Source organism: Falco biarmicus, chromosome 12 (assembly GCF_023638135.1).
Source record: "Falco biarmicus isolate bFalBia1 chromosome 12, bFalBia1.pri, whole genome shotgun sequence".
NCBI classification, from domain to species: Eukaryota; Metazoa; Chordata; class Aves; order Falconiformes; family Falconidae; genus Falco; species Falco biarmicus.
This window is the reverse complement of record NC_079299.1, coordinates 21,494,034-21,509,004: the sequence shown is the minus strand read 5'-3', so window position 1 is coordinate 21,509,004 and position 14,971 is coordinate 21,494,034. Positions and strand designations below refer to the sequence as shown.

The 14,971-nt window shown below is 44.8% G+C and overlaps 1 protein-coding gene across 7 annotated transcripts in view; it reads right to left on the bottom strand.

The window, feature by feature from the left end:
• Positions 1 to 14,971, bottom strand: part of XPO5 (exportin 5) — a 32,053-nt gene that overhangs the window by 10,455 nt on the left and 6,627 nt on the right. For 5 of the 7 annotated variants that reach the window (XM_056356745.1, XM_056356746.1, XM_056356748.1 and 2 more), the window contains 11 exons: positions 13,848 to 13,931; positions 13,312 to 13,437; positions 12,982 to 13,072; positions 11,424 to 11,552; positions 10,541 to 10,656; positions 7,713 to 7,868; positions 7,274 to 7,315; positions 6,561 to 6,668; positions 5,018 to 5,217; positions 4,291 to 4,390; positions 3,197 to 3,378 (listed from right to left, as the gene is read on the bottom strand). In XM_056356745.1, coding sequence (XP_056212720.1) covers positions 3,197 to 3,378; positions 4,291 to 4,390; positions 5,018 to 5,217; positions 6,561 to 6,668; positions 7,274 to 7,315; positions 7,713 to 7,868; positions 10,541 to 10,656; positions 11,424 to 11,552; positions 12,982 to 13,072; positions 13,312 to 13,437; positions 13,848 to 13,931 — 1,334 coding nt within the window. The remainder of the gene's footprint in view (positions 1 to 3,196; positions 3,379 to 4,290; positions 4,391 to 5,017; positions 5,218 to 6,560; positions 6,669 to 7,273; positions 7,316 to 7,712; positions 7,869 to 10,540; positions 10,657 to 11,423; positions 11,553 to 12,981; positions 13,073 to 13,311; positions 13,438 to 13,847; positions 13,932 to 14,971) is intronic. The other 2 variants (XM_056356747.1, XM_056356751.1) reach the window with 1 other exon arrangement.

Sequence of the window (14,971 nt, the reverse complement as noted above, 5' to 3'; positions counted from 1 at the left end):
TACTTTAGACAGGTCCCAGCAGTAACAAAGATAAAATGGCTAATCAGCTGCTCCTCATGGGAGTCAAAAAAGCATCCAACAGCCCTCATACACAAAGATGTAGCCCGTAGGCATGTTCATGTTCTCAGCAGTGAGCAGCACTCCTGGGCATCCCACACATGGGAAAAAAAAATTCAAGAGACATTTATGCTTTAGAAAAGACAAGCAAAGGATATGGCAGGACCTGGGGGATTTTCAGCGATGGTCGCAGCTCTGCTGGAAAGAGGGTCTGATGCCTAGAAAGATGAACTTCAAGGCCAGAAGATGAGTCCTTTAGGACAGTTCATGCCTGAAGAATCTTTATCCAAAGCGGGAGCCGTCTACAATGAAAATGCCTACAGCATCCATGTCTAATCAACAATTCTTTCACCAGATTTAATGCCTTAGTAATGTCAGCATCTCATCAAGAGGAGTTCCAAAATAGCCTTTGTCCATGCAAAGCATTTGCTGAGCCTGACCAGTCCATTTGTAACAAAACACGAGCAAATCCCACCACAATAAAGGTGCTGCATCTATCAGTTCATGCAGCTACTGACTCCAGAAATGCGCCTTTATCTAAAGGTGGCTGCAGATCATTATTTCAGTTTAAATTCAGGAGAGAACAATTAAGCCAGAAGCTAGAAAGCACCTAGGTGAAATGAGGTACCACAGAAGACAGGAGAATCATCGCTCAAAAAGCTGCAAGCAGTGATTAACAAAGCAACCTCAAAATAATTTGGTAACTACAGCTACCAAGACAGAGACAAATATGGCTAGGCACAAAAGGATGCCACTCAAAACTACCTTATTTCTCCCTTGATACCTGGACTCCCTCTCATTCCTCTTGGCTATTTGGTCTCATCCATGACCTACCTTCAAGCTACTAACCCTGGCAAAGACTCAATGGCTTAACAGCTTTCACTGCTTCTGTCTGCAAACACAGCAGAAGAATGCCATACAATATCAGAGAGCAACAGACCCTACTGCTCAGCCTGCAGAATGCCCCTTTTTTGCATGCTGGTGCCTGACTTGGTGCTCAGTTCAGCTGCTCAGAAGGATCTGTGCTGCTCCTACTTCAGTTCTGCTCACACAGTAACCAATACAACCCTGTGAGGACTTCCACATCCGATTCCTGCATAAGCACATAAGCAACACTGGACCTTGCTCATCCCCCCGGAAAGCTGCCTAATGGCACACAGCTAAGAGAAGATCCATCCCCCAGTAGTAACGCAATCACATTCCTGAAGACATCCTCAACACAGGCAGTTTTCCTGCCAGCCAGCCTTCCTCATATCCCTGTACCTGCTGACAGGCTGCCACAGATTCTGTATTCTCTTCTGTAATGCATACTAAAGAGGGCTCGAGGAAGCAGTACATGGAAAAAGCACTCAAAGCCAGCAAAAAACACACCAGAAGCTCCAGCTTCTCCAGAAAGACGTAAGCATCACCAGCATTTGCACTGAATAACTATAAGCTTGCAGTTGTCACACATAGAGGCCTCTACACACAGCAGCAGCCAGGAAAGGTATGAGATGGAGAATCTACTGCTCTTAACACATCACTCATTGGTTCTTGTTGGAGTATCCAGCCTTTAAAAAAAGCCTTGATACCCGAGTGAACAACAGGCCATTCCACGTATGTCACTACTATGCACTCAGAAAATATTTTGGACTGCAGGGGAGATGCTCAAACAACGCAGATGTTTGATGTGAGATGTTACCGCACAAACAGCCAGGGAGCCTCTTCCTTTACGTAGATGGGGAAGCACTTGGCAATAGAACATAGCTCATGCGTTTTCCTGGAGGTGGCAAACAAGCAGGCACAGAATTTCTGCTTTTTTACAGGGAGCGATAAGAATTGGACAGTAAGTTTTCCTAAGCTTGCTGTAACTGCGATCCTAAGTGTTTTTAATAATGCCTGAGTTCTGGCAAGAACAGTGATTGCACAAGCAAAAAGTCTGTCTATTTCAGCCTGTTCAGACCTTGGGCACTGGTTTAGTTGGTCTGCCACAACACTGAGCGTGTTCCAGGCTCTGGAAGAAATGGCAGGAGGCTACTTCTACTCAGGCAACTCTACCCAGCCTCTCCCAAAAGCTCATCGATAAGATCTTCAGCCTTCCAGGATAAAAAGCAGAATTACTTCAAGCACAACTCTGTGGCCCTAACAAGATGGTACAACCCTGCTCACTGGCCAAAGTGCCGCCTGCTGTGCTACACAGAGCTTTGTGATGAAAAGCACCGCTAGGGCAGGCCATGACAATACATGCTTGTCCTACCGGCCCAGCATGTTGCTTCCCACTGGAAGCAGCGGCCCTGACCTCAGCAACTACCAAACATACCTGACGAGACAGAGCTCGAGTAATAGGGCCCCTTTCCTGAAAGACCTGGGAACTGAAAAATCTAAGTGGATCTCAAAATGCTGTTTCCCAGCAGGCTCCTGCCAAGGACAGAGCCTCATGTTTTAAAGTACGTAACATGTAGCATTATCTCACAAAATTGCCCCATAAGCCTGGCAAAATCCCAGTGTCAGCAGTTACCCTGAGACAGATTCCTCCTTTATTATTCTGGGAACTGTTATTCAGGATTCCCCTTCTCCGCCTTCTCTTGCTCCCTCCTCTGGCTGCCCCAGATGTACACACCACCAGTGACATGCAGAGAGGCACTGCAAGGTAGCAACAGCCTGAGAGTATGCATCCACTGATTTCAATAGCAGACAGTGCTTCAGGAGGCTGGTGTTCGTGTTCAGCAAAACCAGCTTAGTTTGACACTGAAGAGAGAACAACACAAACAGGATGCGATGAGAGCTGGGACTGCCCTGGTGGTGACTGGAGAGGTGGCCTTGTAGGGACTGAGGGCAGAGCAGAGATATTAGTCTAGAAATGATTAACTGGGTGGCAGATTTATAGCAGTGGAGGTGGGGGAGGCAACCCCAGCCCAAGCTCCCATTGGCTTTGATGGACTCTTGTAGGCCAGGCCAATCAACATTCAGAAGGCTCCAGTTTCCCCAGTGCCATTCCCCACTGTGAACAGTCAGGAACAGTACTTGGGCACCTGCACCAGCCTGTGTTCCCGCTGGCTTCGCTGGGAGAACATGCTCTGAGCATTCCATGTATTTATCACAGTTTGGCTTTCCGAGATTCTTAAGTCAACATAAATGATTTCAAGTCAACTTGACCCACCTTATAAGAGCAAGTAAATTGTCGAGAAGCTTCAGGACCTGCTCAGTGCAGGGATTACGGTAGATTGGACTTCCACTGGGCATGTATCCCACCAAGAATCCTCCAGCTTTTGCCTCTTCAGTAGCAGCAGGCCAACGAGCTCTTTTCACAACTCCCAGAATGGTGTACACACAAAAGCTTATCTGCAGCAAGAGATGTGGAGAGTTTATTAGCCACAGCACAACCTGAATAAACAGGTTTTCAGAGAACCCCAACATCATCCCACCTCAAAGGGAACGCTCTGCAGTGAGCCTAATCTGGTGACAGGAACAAACTCTGGTGGGTTTGCTGCCAAGAAAATCAGCAAACGATCGTGCCATGTTCCATCACCTTCAGTGGCCCTCAGCCATGGCAGGACGGCCTAGGAAAACTCGCTGTCGCACAAAGCATCAACGCATAGTCTCATGAGTATGCAAGCAACCAGGTAGGTCATCCTGTAAAAGGAAGGGTCTACACTATCAGTTCCTCATCTCCTTCATGGGCTGGCATGGATGTAGAGATCTGTGATGACACAGTGGTCAAACTGCATTAGGCCTGAATCACAAGCACAGCTCTGTGGACTGCATTTCAGTGTCTTCTACAGACCTAAAAGATAGCAACTCCGTTTGCAGTCTGTCCATGAAGTGAAGACATTTTAGTAACGACTCCAACAACATGAATCTCCTTGGATGAATTTTAATTCTATTCCATGCTGCAGTCTCCACATGGCACCTTCCACAGTGCCTGGCTCAAAAAGCACAATTCACTGCACATTTCCAAAACTCATATAAACCACTTGCTTCTCCAAAACCAAACACTGCTACATAAAAAGCAGGGAATAGCATGCTTCACTCTGCTGAATAATCTGGTTTTGCATGGCCTACATGCTCATTGCTGTAGCTTAAAGAGGCAAAAGGCAGCCTGTTCTTCTGCAATGAGAAAGACTTACTGATCGACACCCTAAAGAAGTAGATGATCAGGAGAGATCTTGTGTGTAACCACAGCAGAAACAGGGGATAGAAGGAAGCAAGCTTCACCTTGATAAGGATTACACCTCTCCTGGTAATGATACTCACTCTAGAGCGGTTCAGGCCACTAGGATCTTCTAAGACTGGATCAGCAATTTTGTTGTCTGCACCCACATAGGAGATAAAGGCTTCAGGATCTGAGAGGACTCTGGCAGCAGCAAAAGACAGCAATGGGGATTTGAATGGGGGTTTGAACCAGGGAATTTGAGCAGAGCTTTGCACTGGCAATAAAAATCTTAACAAATACAGAGCAGGCTAGAGAGAGTAGCTAGTGCTCCACACTGGATATGGGAACGTGATAAAAAGCACTAGACACATGTGTACTCTCCAGACATCTCGTGCTCTTGGGCCATGGGGAGCTAAAACCTTTGAATGTCTTATGAAGATAGCCCTGCTGGGAAAACTTCTGTGCATGCCCAGATGCCAAGGGCTGCAGGACACCTCAGCTTTCACAAGGAAAGCTCAGCTTCCTAAATTCTCCTTAAGATGGATAAAGACATCTTTTATTTCTCATTTTCTGCAAATGCTAGGAAGCGTGCTGGGAAGTGCTCCTCTATCACCTTAAAGAATTCTTACCTAGCAATTTTTAACGAACAGCATTTAGACTCAGTTGGCAGTTTCTGAACTGTGGGAGAGCTATTACCACGAAGACTGCCCAGAGCACAGGCGATCATGAGGCACCCCACCACCCTCACCTGGTTTGTGCATTCCCTTATTGCGCATGACATTACCTCTGCAACACCTCCAGCTCAAAGCTCAGAAAATGACCCCATACCTCTGCATTTCTGGGGAGAGCCATAAGCCAGCAACAGGAGCCATGAGCTCCTCCAGGAAAGCTTTCTGCCGCTCATAGTCCTTGAACTGGTTGCTGATGAGGACGAGGGCCTCCATAAGAGCACACTTCTCCATCTGCGTCAGAAGTAGCTCATTGGAGAGCAGCTGCTTCACGTGGTTGTACAACATCTCAAAGTTTGGCTAGAAAACACATCCGAGTGGAAGAGTGTCATGCATTTGGTGTGGAGGGTGGCCACTGGGAGAGGCAGAGCTGGGGAGTACTGTACTATGCAGAACAGCGGGAGGAGCATGTCCAAGTTACCTTTTCTCTACATAGCCATCTCCTTCTCAGTCTCAAGTTTCTCTGAATGCCCAGTCTAAAAGAACCTTTTTTCTTCCCTACTCCTCTATCGCCATCCTGAATCCAGCTTACTTTAGTCTCTAGAGTGATTAAAATAAGCAGAGGAAATCTCTCTTTTTCCAGGCGGTGATATCCCTTACAGCAGTGTCACACCTCAAAACAGTTCTGGTTTTATTTGCGCACAGAAAGTACCTCGCTCCTTTGGCTCCCAAGTGCCAGACTTAGGACTCTTCCATCTCTTTGCTCACAACTAGGCTAATAATTATTCATATGGTTATCACCATCTCCACAGGAATAGCTTACTTTCTTTCCTACCTATTCCAGCCACAACCATGTCTTCCAGTAACTTTGCATAAGCACTAGCGATCACCCCCTTCAGCACAGTCATCTGAACGTATTTTGGGACAGCTCTGGGCCCTTGACTCTCCCAGTGAGGATGTTTGGCTGGCCATGGAAAGAGAGCTGTAGTTCAACAGCCAGTAGAGTGGGGCCATAGACAAACCCTCTCGTTCTTAGCAGCTATTGCAGAATGCAAACTGGAACCCCTAACGTACCATCCTCAAAAAAGTCTTTGTTTAAAGTAGCAATGACCTATTGCGCTCCCATAATCCTAGAATCACCCCACACGTAACCACCACCAAAGAAAGCAGTTCAGAGCTACACATATCGCATGCAGGCTGTTTAGGTCAGCAACACCAAACACAACACTGGCTCACAGGTTTTAAATGTGTTTGATTCTTCTAGTCTCCTCAAGCTAATCCAGAAAAATCCTTTTGCTCCTACATTCTGCTAAGTAACAGAAGAAAGTCTGGAGATTAATCATTACTGGCATCTTCAGCTAAGGAATCAATTGAGACCACCGCAAGTGATAAAAATGGAAATTCAGCAAGCATTCTCATAAAATGAATCTAGCGCTGCTTGTATCTTCCTCATCACTCCTTTTGCATTTAACTCACTACCTTTTCCTTTAACTTATCACTTCACAATTCAACTCTTCTGGCCAAAACTTTTTCAGGGCCTGGGGGGAAGAAGGGACATGCAGGGAATAAAATACTTTTCCATTTGCAAGCAGGAATATTTCTTGGAAGAGAACCTGAGGCTGTAGCCAAGGAAGCTGAAGATCCCACAAAATCCAGCTGAAATAGAGGCAAGACTCTTCATGATAAGAGTTGCATTTACATACCAGGACAAGCTGAGGGTAATCTCGACACATCTTTATGATTGAGGAGCATGCATGCCTTCTCACATTCTTCACTGCTCGAGTTCTAGGAGCCTGGACAGACATAACAAACTTCAATGCAACAAAACAAAAGTTCAGACAAATGCAGGGTATCTTCAAGAGACAAATGCATTACATACAGTTTTCTGCACTGTTGACTACTGATCAAAAAAGTATTTCCACACCCCGCACCCCAAACAAGCATGTAACAACCATATTTCCTCTGGAGCGGTAGCTAACTCAAGAAGCCTATGTTCAAACAAGCTGTACTCCAGAGGCAAGAATATCATAGATCTTAATATTTCAAGACTCCAAGCACTCCCTGGCTAGCTGGCAGCTTTATAGCCATCCCTCACGGCCACATATACCAACTACTGAAGAATACCCGCAGCTAATGAAAGGATTTCATTACGCTAAGGAAGGCCAGCACACACCAGGGGACTAAGTGCACTGGCCTTCGGCCATGCTTGTGGCTTTCCAAGTTTGTGAGCCAAAGCTTATTAGGCTACGTCCACCAAGAAGAGATCAGCTATATCTAGACTTCCCAGCCCCTTCCAGGAGCAGAACTATACTTGGGAAGCCTACTACAACAGTCTTCAGACTCAGCACACTCTCAAATAAGAGTATGATTTGATCCACCTTCTATAGCTCATTAGTAGATAATAATTCAGACGTACCTTACTTTCTTCTATAACTTCAAAGGTAACTGAAGCAAACAGCTGTGAGAAAAGGGAGGAAAAATCCAAAAACTCACATCATTTGTTAATATCTAGCGCACACATGTGTTTTGAGCTCAAGGAATAGATCGTAAGGCTTTAGTACAATTTTATTAAAGTCAGTAAAGTCGAAAGATGAATCATCAGTACAACAAGGCCTTGAAATAAAACATGTTTACTGGCCAGAGCGTGTATTTAACGTTACGGCTAGGAACTGCAAAATTTGTGTTATCTGACATTGTTTCTTCTTGAACGAGAATCAGTCTCAGTTTTTCCATCTTTAACATGAAGGATAATCCTTCCTTGACAGTAACATCACGAGGATCAAGTCCTGCAGTTTAATACAAGGGCCTTGCACCAGAAAAAGCCTACCTGATTTTTGCAGTCTGCAAGTACCTACCTTGGAAAGTACTTGTGGTAGGTATTCTGGTCGGTAAGTGACAAATGGGAAGAGAGCAGAGACATTGGTGAGCACACAGGACAGGATGAGAGGATCCTTTGTTTCAAAGTTAAGGACCAGTTGCAGCAGATCTATGCCATCATTCACTGGAATTTGCTACAAAGGCAGCAAAGGGAAAGAAGGAGGAAAGAATAAAGGAGGCAACACTCAGTACTTCAGCCTGCAGCACATCCTACAACTCCTAGAGCTAAGCCATGGAGCTGCTGCTATCATATCAGGCCTTTCAGCTGAACACAGCTGTTCTCAAAGCAGAAAGAACAGCAGCAGAAACATCAGTTTAACTGTGCACTTGCATGTGCACTTGCTGAGGGGAAAAAGGCCCGCAGCACTGCCATTGATGGCAGGGCAGTGGTGAGATGTCAATCTGAAGTCCCCATACAATTGCTTGAACCTCTGGGAAAGACCAATTTCCTCTCTCAGTTTGGCTCCAAATTTTCCTCTTGACTCTGTCCAACAGATTCCATCCCAACTTTATCAGCCCATATAATTACTTTACCATGATCAGAATGATGAACTAAAGCGCTTAAGCAGCCTAATGTAGTAAAAAAATCAAGTCAGTCTACATAAGGCCAAGAAAACAAATGCTTTCCTTCTGATTTGCCTGCTGTTGAACAGAAAGCAGAGACAAATTGCTTCTGATCTCCTCCTGCCCAAGCACGAGTTTCTCTGATTTAGTTAAAAGTTTTTTTAAAAAAATAATAATCTAATCAGGGGATAATTAAAAAGAATAAATTTAGGAAATTTCCGCTTAAGCAGTTGTCCTCATTTTGGCTGAGATAAGAGTAAATTTTCTTTTCAGTGGCTGGTACAAGTAGCTTTCGGTGTAGCTGCCTTGAAGGAGGAAGCTAAGCACCTTGCCTGGTCTCTCCAGAGGACCCTTCTATTGTGGGGCTGCTGAAGGTCAAAGAACAACAGGTGCTGATCGCTACCAAAATGGTGCGTTGGCGGCAATACCACGCCAACTAAGACTCCCTGATTTTTATCCATAAGCTTAGAGCCAAGCAGTGATCAACAGGACCTGCTCAGCCTTTCATAGCCCCACGTGGCCACTGCAATAGTCTAACAGAGTGGAGACTAACAGTAGGCTATCAAGGCCCACATGAACTCACGCTGCTGTGGAGTGCTGCCATGCCAGGCATGCTGGAAGTGCAATATGAACTGGAGTCAAGGGCAGCCCGCTGGTGTGCCACTATCGGTACCGCAAATGCATTTTTCTCAATCTCTTTGGCAGTGGAGTGCAGACCATAGTTCCCTTTCACTTGGAGAGATGTCCAATACACCTGGAATTGACTGCACAGTGGTGGAAACACAGCCCTACCATCTGCCATGGACTAACCCAGGCTGTGCTGGAAAAGGGTGAAGCTCTAGAACACATGCAATATATTGATGACATTGTATGGGGCAATACAGCAGAAAAAATTTTGAGAAATGGAAAAAAATAGTCCAAATCCTTCTGAAAGCTGGTTTTGCCATAAAACAAAGTAAGGTTGAGGGACCTGCACAGGAGATCCAGTTTTTGGGAATAAAATGGCAAGATAGACATCATGAGATCCCAATGGATATGATCAAAAAAATAACAGCTATGTCTCCACCAACTAATATGAAAGAAACTCGGGCTTTCTTAGGCACTGTGGGTTTTTGGAGAATGCACGTGCCAAATTACAGTCTGACTGTAAGCCTTCTCTATCAAATCACCCAAAAGAAGAATGATTTCAGATGGGGCCCTGAGCAATAACAAGCCTTTGAACAAATTAGATGGGAGGTAGATAGTTTAAGCAGTAGCCCTTGGACCAGTCTGGACAGGGCAAGACGTAAAAAATGTACTCCACACTGCAGCTGGGGAGAATGGCCCTACCTGGAGCCTCTGGCAGAAGGCACCAGGAGAGACTCAAGGTTGACCCTTAGGCTTTTGGAGTCGGAGATATAGAGGATCTGAGGCTCGCTGTACTCCAATTTATGATATAAAAATGAGATACCAGCCATTTATGAAGGGGTTCAAGATGCTTCAGAAGTGACTGGTGCTGAAGCACAGCTCCTTCTGGCACACTGGCTGCCAGTGCTGGGCTGGATGTTCAAAGGGAGGGTCTCTTCTACACATCACACAACTGATGCCATGCAGCCTGGACAGCTGCCTGAACTAGCCAAAGTGATATCCATGCCATGGAACGTCATGCTGACTAGTATGTATCAACTGGGAGTTGGCTGGGGCTTAGCAACTGCTGCTCAGGGACTGGCTGTGCACTGGTGAGCAGCTGGTGAGCAACTGTATTGTTGTATTCCTCTCTCCCCATTTCATTGTAATGGTTACTATCGTATTTCCTTTTATTTCACTTATTAAATTGTTCTTATCTCAACCCACGAGTTTTACCTTTTTTCCCTCATTCTCCTTCCCACCCCACCAGGGCAGTGGGAGGAGTGAGTGAGCGGCTGTGTGGTGCTTAGTTGCTGGCTGGGGTTGACCACGACAGCAGCGCTCTCCTCCCCTAGCCAGGCACTATGTCAAAGCGTGCCACCTAAGCACTCGCCTGCGACTTCTCATGGCATAGTGTCCAGAACCAAGACATGCCTGAGAGTAAACCAGTATGAGTTTGGTCCCATCTAAAGAAGGGTCATTACCCCTTATGAGAATCACTCGCCGAACAATCTGTGTTTCTGCATGGAGGTAACCAGTTATTACAAACTTTTCAAGAACAACATAGCTGAAAAAAACCAGTCATGTCAACCCAGAACAAGCTACGAGAGCAAGTGAGAGCATTTGATACACATACGTCTTTATCCAGGGTTCGAAACATCTGGCTGATGACACTCTCTGAGAAGAAGGTCATGGCATCCCACTGCACAAATGATGGTGAGAAGATGGAGCAGAGACCTTCGCCCGTCTTAGCTGAAAGGAAGAGAACACTGGAGGTCTCACCATGCTCCTCCCTGCATGCACAACAGCAGGCTAATAAGCTCCCACACTGCAACATCTCGGCACTCAACAAGTATTTTGGTCACACAGCTCTCCCCGCAGCTGCCTAGCAGGGACGCGCTGGGAGCAGTTATGGTACCAGCACGTGATTTGCCTCATTCAAATGAAGGCTCCCGAGACCCAAGTCTGACCTTCGAGATACCACAGGGAACAACACCAACAAGTCACAGAAGGGAAAAGAAAAGGTGGGAGACCACATGCCCAGACTCAGCTCTGCAGGAAAGACTGCCCTCGGTGTGACTTTGCAGAGCACCAAGTGGCCTTCCTTCACAGGCGGAAAGCAAAAAAGTGACTGACAGAGGGATTTGCCAGGCAGACAGAACTTCCCTGGACAAAAATAATCAATACGTTACAGAGATAACAGGACCCAAAAAATTATAAAATGGTATCAGAAGGATAGCTGCATCTGTTTTGCAGAGAAACTCGAGGGAAGGAAATGATGAGCCAGCGGCTTTACATCAGCTATTCCATAGGTAAGACTGTAAAGAGTTAAATTTGGGGACAGGTGGGTTTGATTTGATTTTGCTTTTAACTTGCAAAGACCTTAAAAGCCTGAGAATCTAGTGTTGAGTCTTGGATGCCCCTTGAAAAAAGAAGAAAAGAAAAAGGCAAAAATGTTTCTTCTTGGCTTGAATTAAAAAACAAGTCCCAAATCCCTACTTTTTTTTCAGGTCACTTACAGTTCATGGGTCCAGTATCGACAGGAGCTGTGAGTTGGTACTTCAGCCATTCACCAGCCATTTGGAAGCCAGTTCGAGGGTCCAGACGACAAGCCATCCTCATCACCTCCCCTTGCTGGGCTCGGAAAGCTGCAGTGAAAAAAATCAGACACCATGCAACAAGCTAATGCCGCAAATGCTCCCTACCCCAAAGCTCACCTGCAGCTTTGCAGACCTGGGAACATTATGGACTCTGGCAATAGCTCAGTAAGCTCAGATACACAGTGAGTAACCTAGGTGTAACAGGATGGGCAATTTTTGAAGCAATTTAAATGGACTAAAAAATGCTGGATTAACATAATAAGTGCAATTAAAATGCAACATAAATTATGAAAATCTATGCTAAACCAAGATTTACTACAATTATGCCTCTATTTTTCATACAAAAAAATACTTGAACTGTATGTTTTCTCCTTACAAAGCACCTTGAGATACTGAGAAAAACAGCATTAGATAACCACCACTTCCTTCATCTAAACACACTTTTTCTAGATTATTCAATTTTATCAATTTATTCTTAATCAACTTACTAATTTTCTAGTCTGACAGACTAATGTGAACTTGAAAAAATGCAAAGTAGCCTCGTTTTTAATTTCAAACATATTAAAAGCAAAGCACATAACAGGAATTTCATTTGTTCCAAAATATTCCAATACATGGCCACACAAAAAAGTCAGCTCTGCTGACTACAGATGCAAATTGCATGGTTTAAAAAAGTTGGTTTATCAACTAATTTTGTGTTTCAAATCAGTTTTATTTTCTTATATATGTAATACCTTCAATATAATTTAACTCCCTAAAACTATTTCAAATTCTGTCTTTGTGCATTTAGCTACTTTTTGATTTCCAACTGAACATTTATTACAGTAAGTAAAAAATAAACTATCTAATAGGCAATAAAAAAAAATGCAACAGAGTCTTCAAACAGAAATATAAAAAGTAAGAATTTAAGTATCTTCCCAGGCACCAAGTGAGTACCAAACTATACCAGCCACTGAGAACCAACCTCAGTTTGGGGATGTAAAATACAAAGAAAAAATAAAATTATTAATATCCAGGGCTTCCTGTTTGCTGGTCTGAGGTCAAGATTAAATTTGGCTATTTTAATTACTTGTTTCTAGCTATTGGTACTGAACCAGAAGCTTCTTAGCAGGGCCAAGACAGATTTTCTTTCTGGAATGACATTTAAAGTCATTTGTAAGCTGCCTTCCCCTCCGAACCTAAGCCATGACTAGAGGCTGTTTCATTTTGTCCTCTAGGTGACCAAGAGGCACATTTTCTTTGACACTAGGTAGCAAATGCTACTAGGACACCTACCTGGCCAGCAAGCAAAATAATAGTAAAAACTAAGTAAAATGAAACACCTGAGCTGCCACAAATTATTTCACTCCAAGATTCAGGCTGAAAGCCTCAAATGGAAGCTGCCAAGTCAAAATGGTAGGCTCCAAGCTCAGGCAGCAACTGAAACTAAGACGAAAGTCAGAAACAACAGCATCCATACAGGATGAAGGCAACTTACAGTTGAAGAAGGCATTGAAGTCCTCATCACTGTCAAAATCAAAGCGGGAGTATTCACAGCTGGGGCTGTCTGTTTTAGAGGGAAAGCCCACCTGGAGACAGAGCAGACAAGGTCAGGAAGGAAGAGAAGACACCCATCACAGCTAACACCAGGTTCAAGGAGATGAAGACTAAAGGCAAGGAGCAGACATTAAAATACTGAGAGAGCCATTTGCTCAGCAGCCTGGAGATCATGGCAGACACTATAAAAATGCAGCGTCTCCCCCAGGATCCACAGGCCACGTTAACCTAGGCACCTCCTCATACCTGTCTGGCTGCAGCTCCCACATACCTTCACTAGGTTGGTCATAGATGCACGGAGATACTTAGGAATCATAGCCAGCAACAAGGGGTCACGAGACAGAACTTCATGCCTGAAGAGGGCTCCCCATGTGATCTGGGTGGAAGAGCGTAGAAACTGGAGGGAGAAGAGAGAAAAGAAGGGAACAGAAAAGGATTTCAGTGCTAGAATCTTTACTGCTAACATTAAGTGTTGCTATCAGAAGGCAAAAGCAAATTACAGTGGCTATTTGGTTGAGGCCAAGACACCTTGCAGGCACAACCCAAACTTCCAGAACACCAAAAGTAAATACTAGGGCTGACTGCAAATTCTGCACTTTCTACTCAGGACCTCTGCATCACACACTGTTCCTAATTCAGTGGTAACGCAGGAGAAACCCCTCTGCCTTCCAGGTCTTCAGCTGAAATGGAGAGCCTGGAAAGCAGTATTTGGCAGCTGAAGTTCTGCCATCTTCTATAGGTTTCACTCAGTTACACATTCATGCATTCTTACAAAGATATACATATGACTTTCAGCCCTTTACATACCTGACTGGGATGGGTTGTGAAAGCTAAAAATGAGTCAAGGTATTTTCCAAAGTTGGCTGGCGTTTCCACATCAGAATCTGAGCCCTATTAGGAAGACAAACAATTTCAGACAAAATACTAACTCTCAGTCATGCTGGGCTCACAAGTGGTATTTGTGTAGCAGCACCAAGGCCAGAGACTGTACAGGAGCAGAGACAAAACCACTGAACAACTGTTTTTTTTCTGAAACCAGCACAGCCTGAGCAACAGCAAGTTCTGCCTACCAGCCTGGGGGTGCTGAAGACAGCACTACCCGCATTCAAGAGGAAAGGGCGACTTCTCAGATAGTGCAGTTCTGTCGAAACCACATTCATAACTGCTGCTGCCATGAGTCACAATGTTACTCCTACTGGGTCAAGCTCAGCCAGCAGTACCGAAGTGGAACTTGCAACTGTGGAATTTCACAAGCAAATACACCCAGATATTTCACTCTCCAAATGCTTCCTGTATTTAATGTATGGACATCTCTTACCAATGACTTTCTGGGAATTTTGTCAGGAACTTAAAGTTTTGCACAGAGCCACAAATTCAAGGCTTTGCTGCTCCTTGCTAACCATATGACCTGATGCCCTCAAGATCCCCGTTCTGGAGCTGTACAGCTCAGCGCTGCCTCTCCTGAGTGAATCTCTATGAGAACTCAAATCCCCATCTCATTACTTCAACACGGACTAACAGCTCCCACTGCTATCAGCAAGTGAAGTCACTGAAAGTAGTAACACTCTTTGTTTGCTGTCCATTCCTTTTAGGGATAAATTCTCAAACATGGGTTGGGTTTTTTTTTTCTTTCCCTCCCTGTGAGAATTTACTTTGCTCTATCACTAGCACAGGCTGGCTGCCTCAGTCTCCCCATGAACAGCATCTCTGGGAAAGCCTGCCTTCTTTACTGTAGAAGCACTGTGCTGAATGGAGGGAGTGGAAATTCAACAACCAGCGTAGCATGCAAAGTATCAGTGTGCACCTTCATCTCAACATTGACACAAAGCATCGGAGAGATGAACAGCAGGAACAAAAACCGTTTCTTCCTTCAGCTTAAGAGAATCTTGGTAGAATAACAAACAGGGATACTCTCTGAATTATTTCTAATA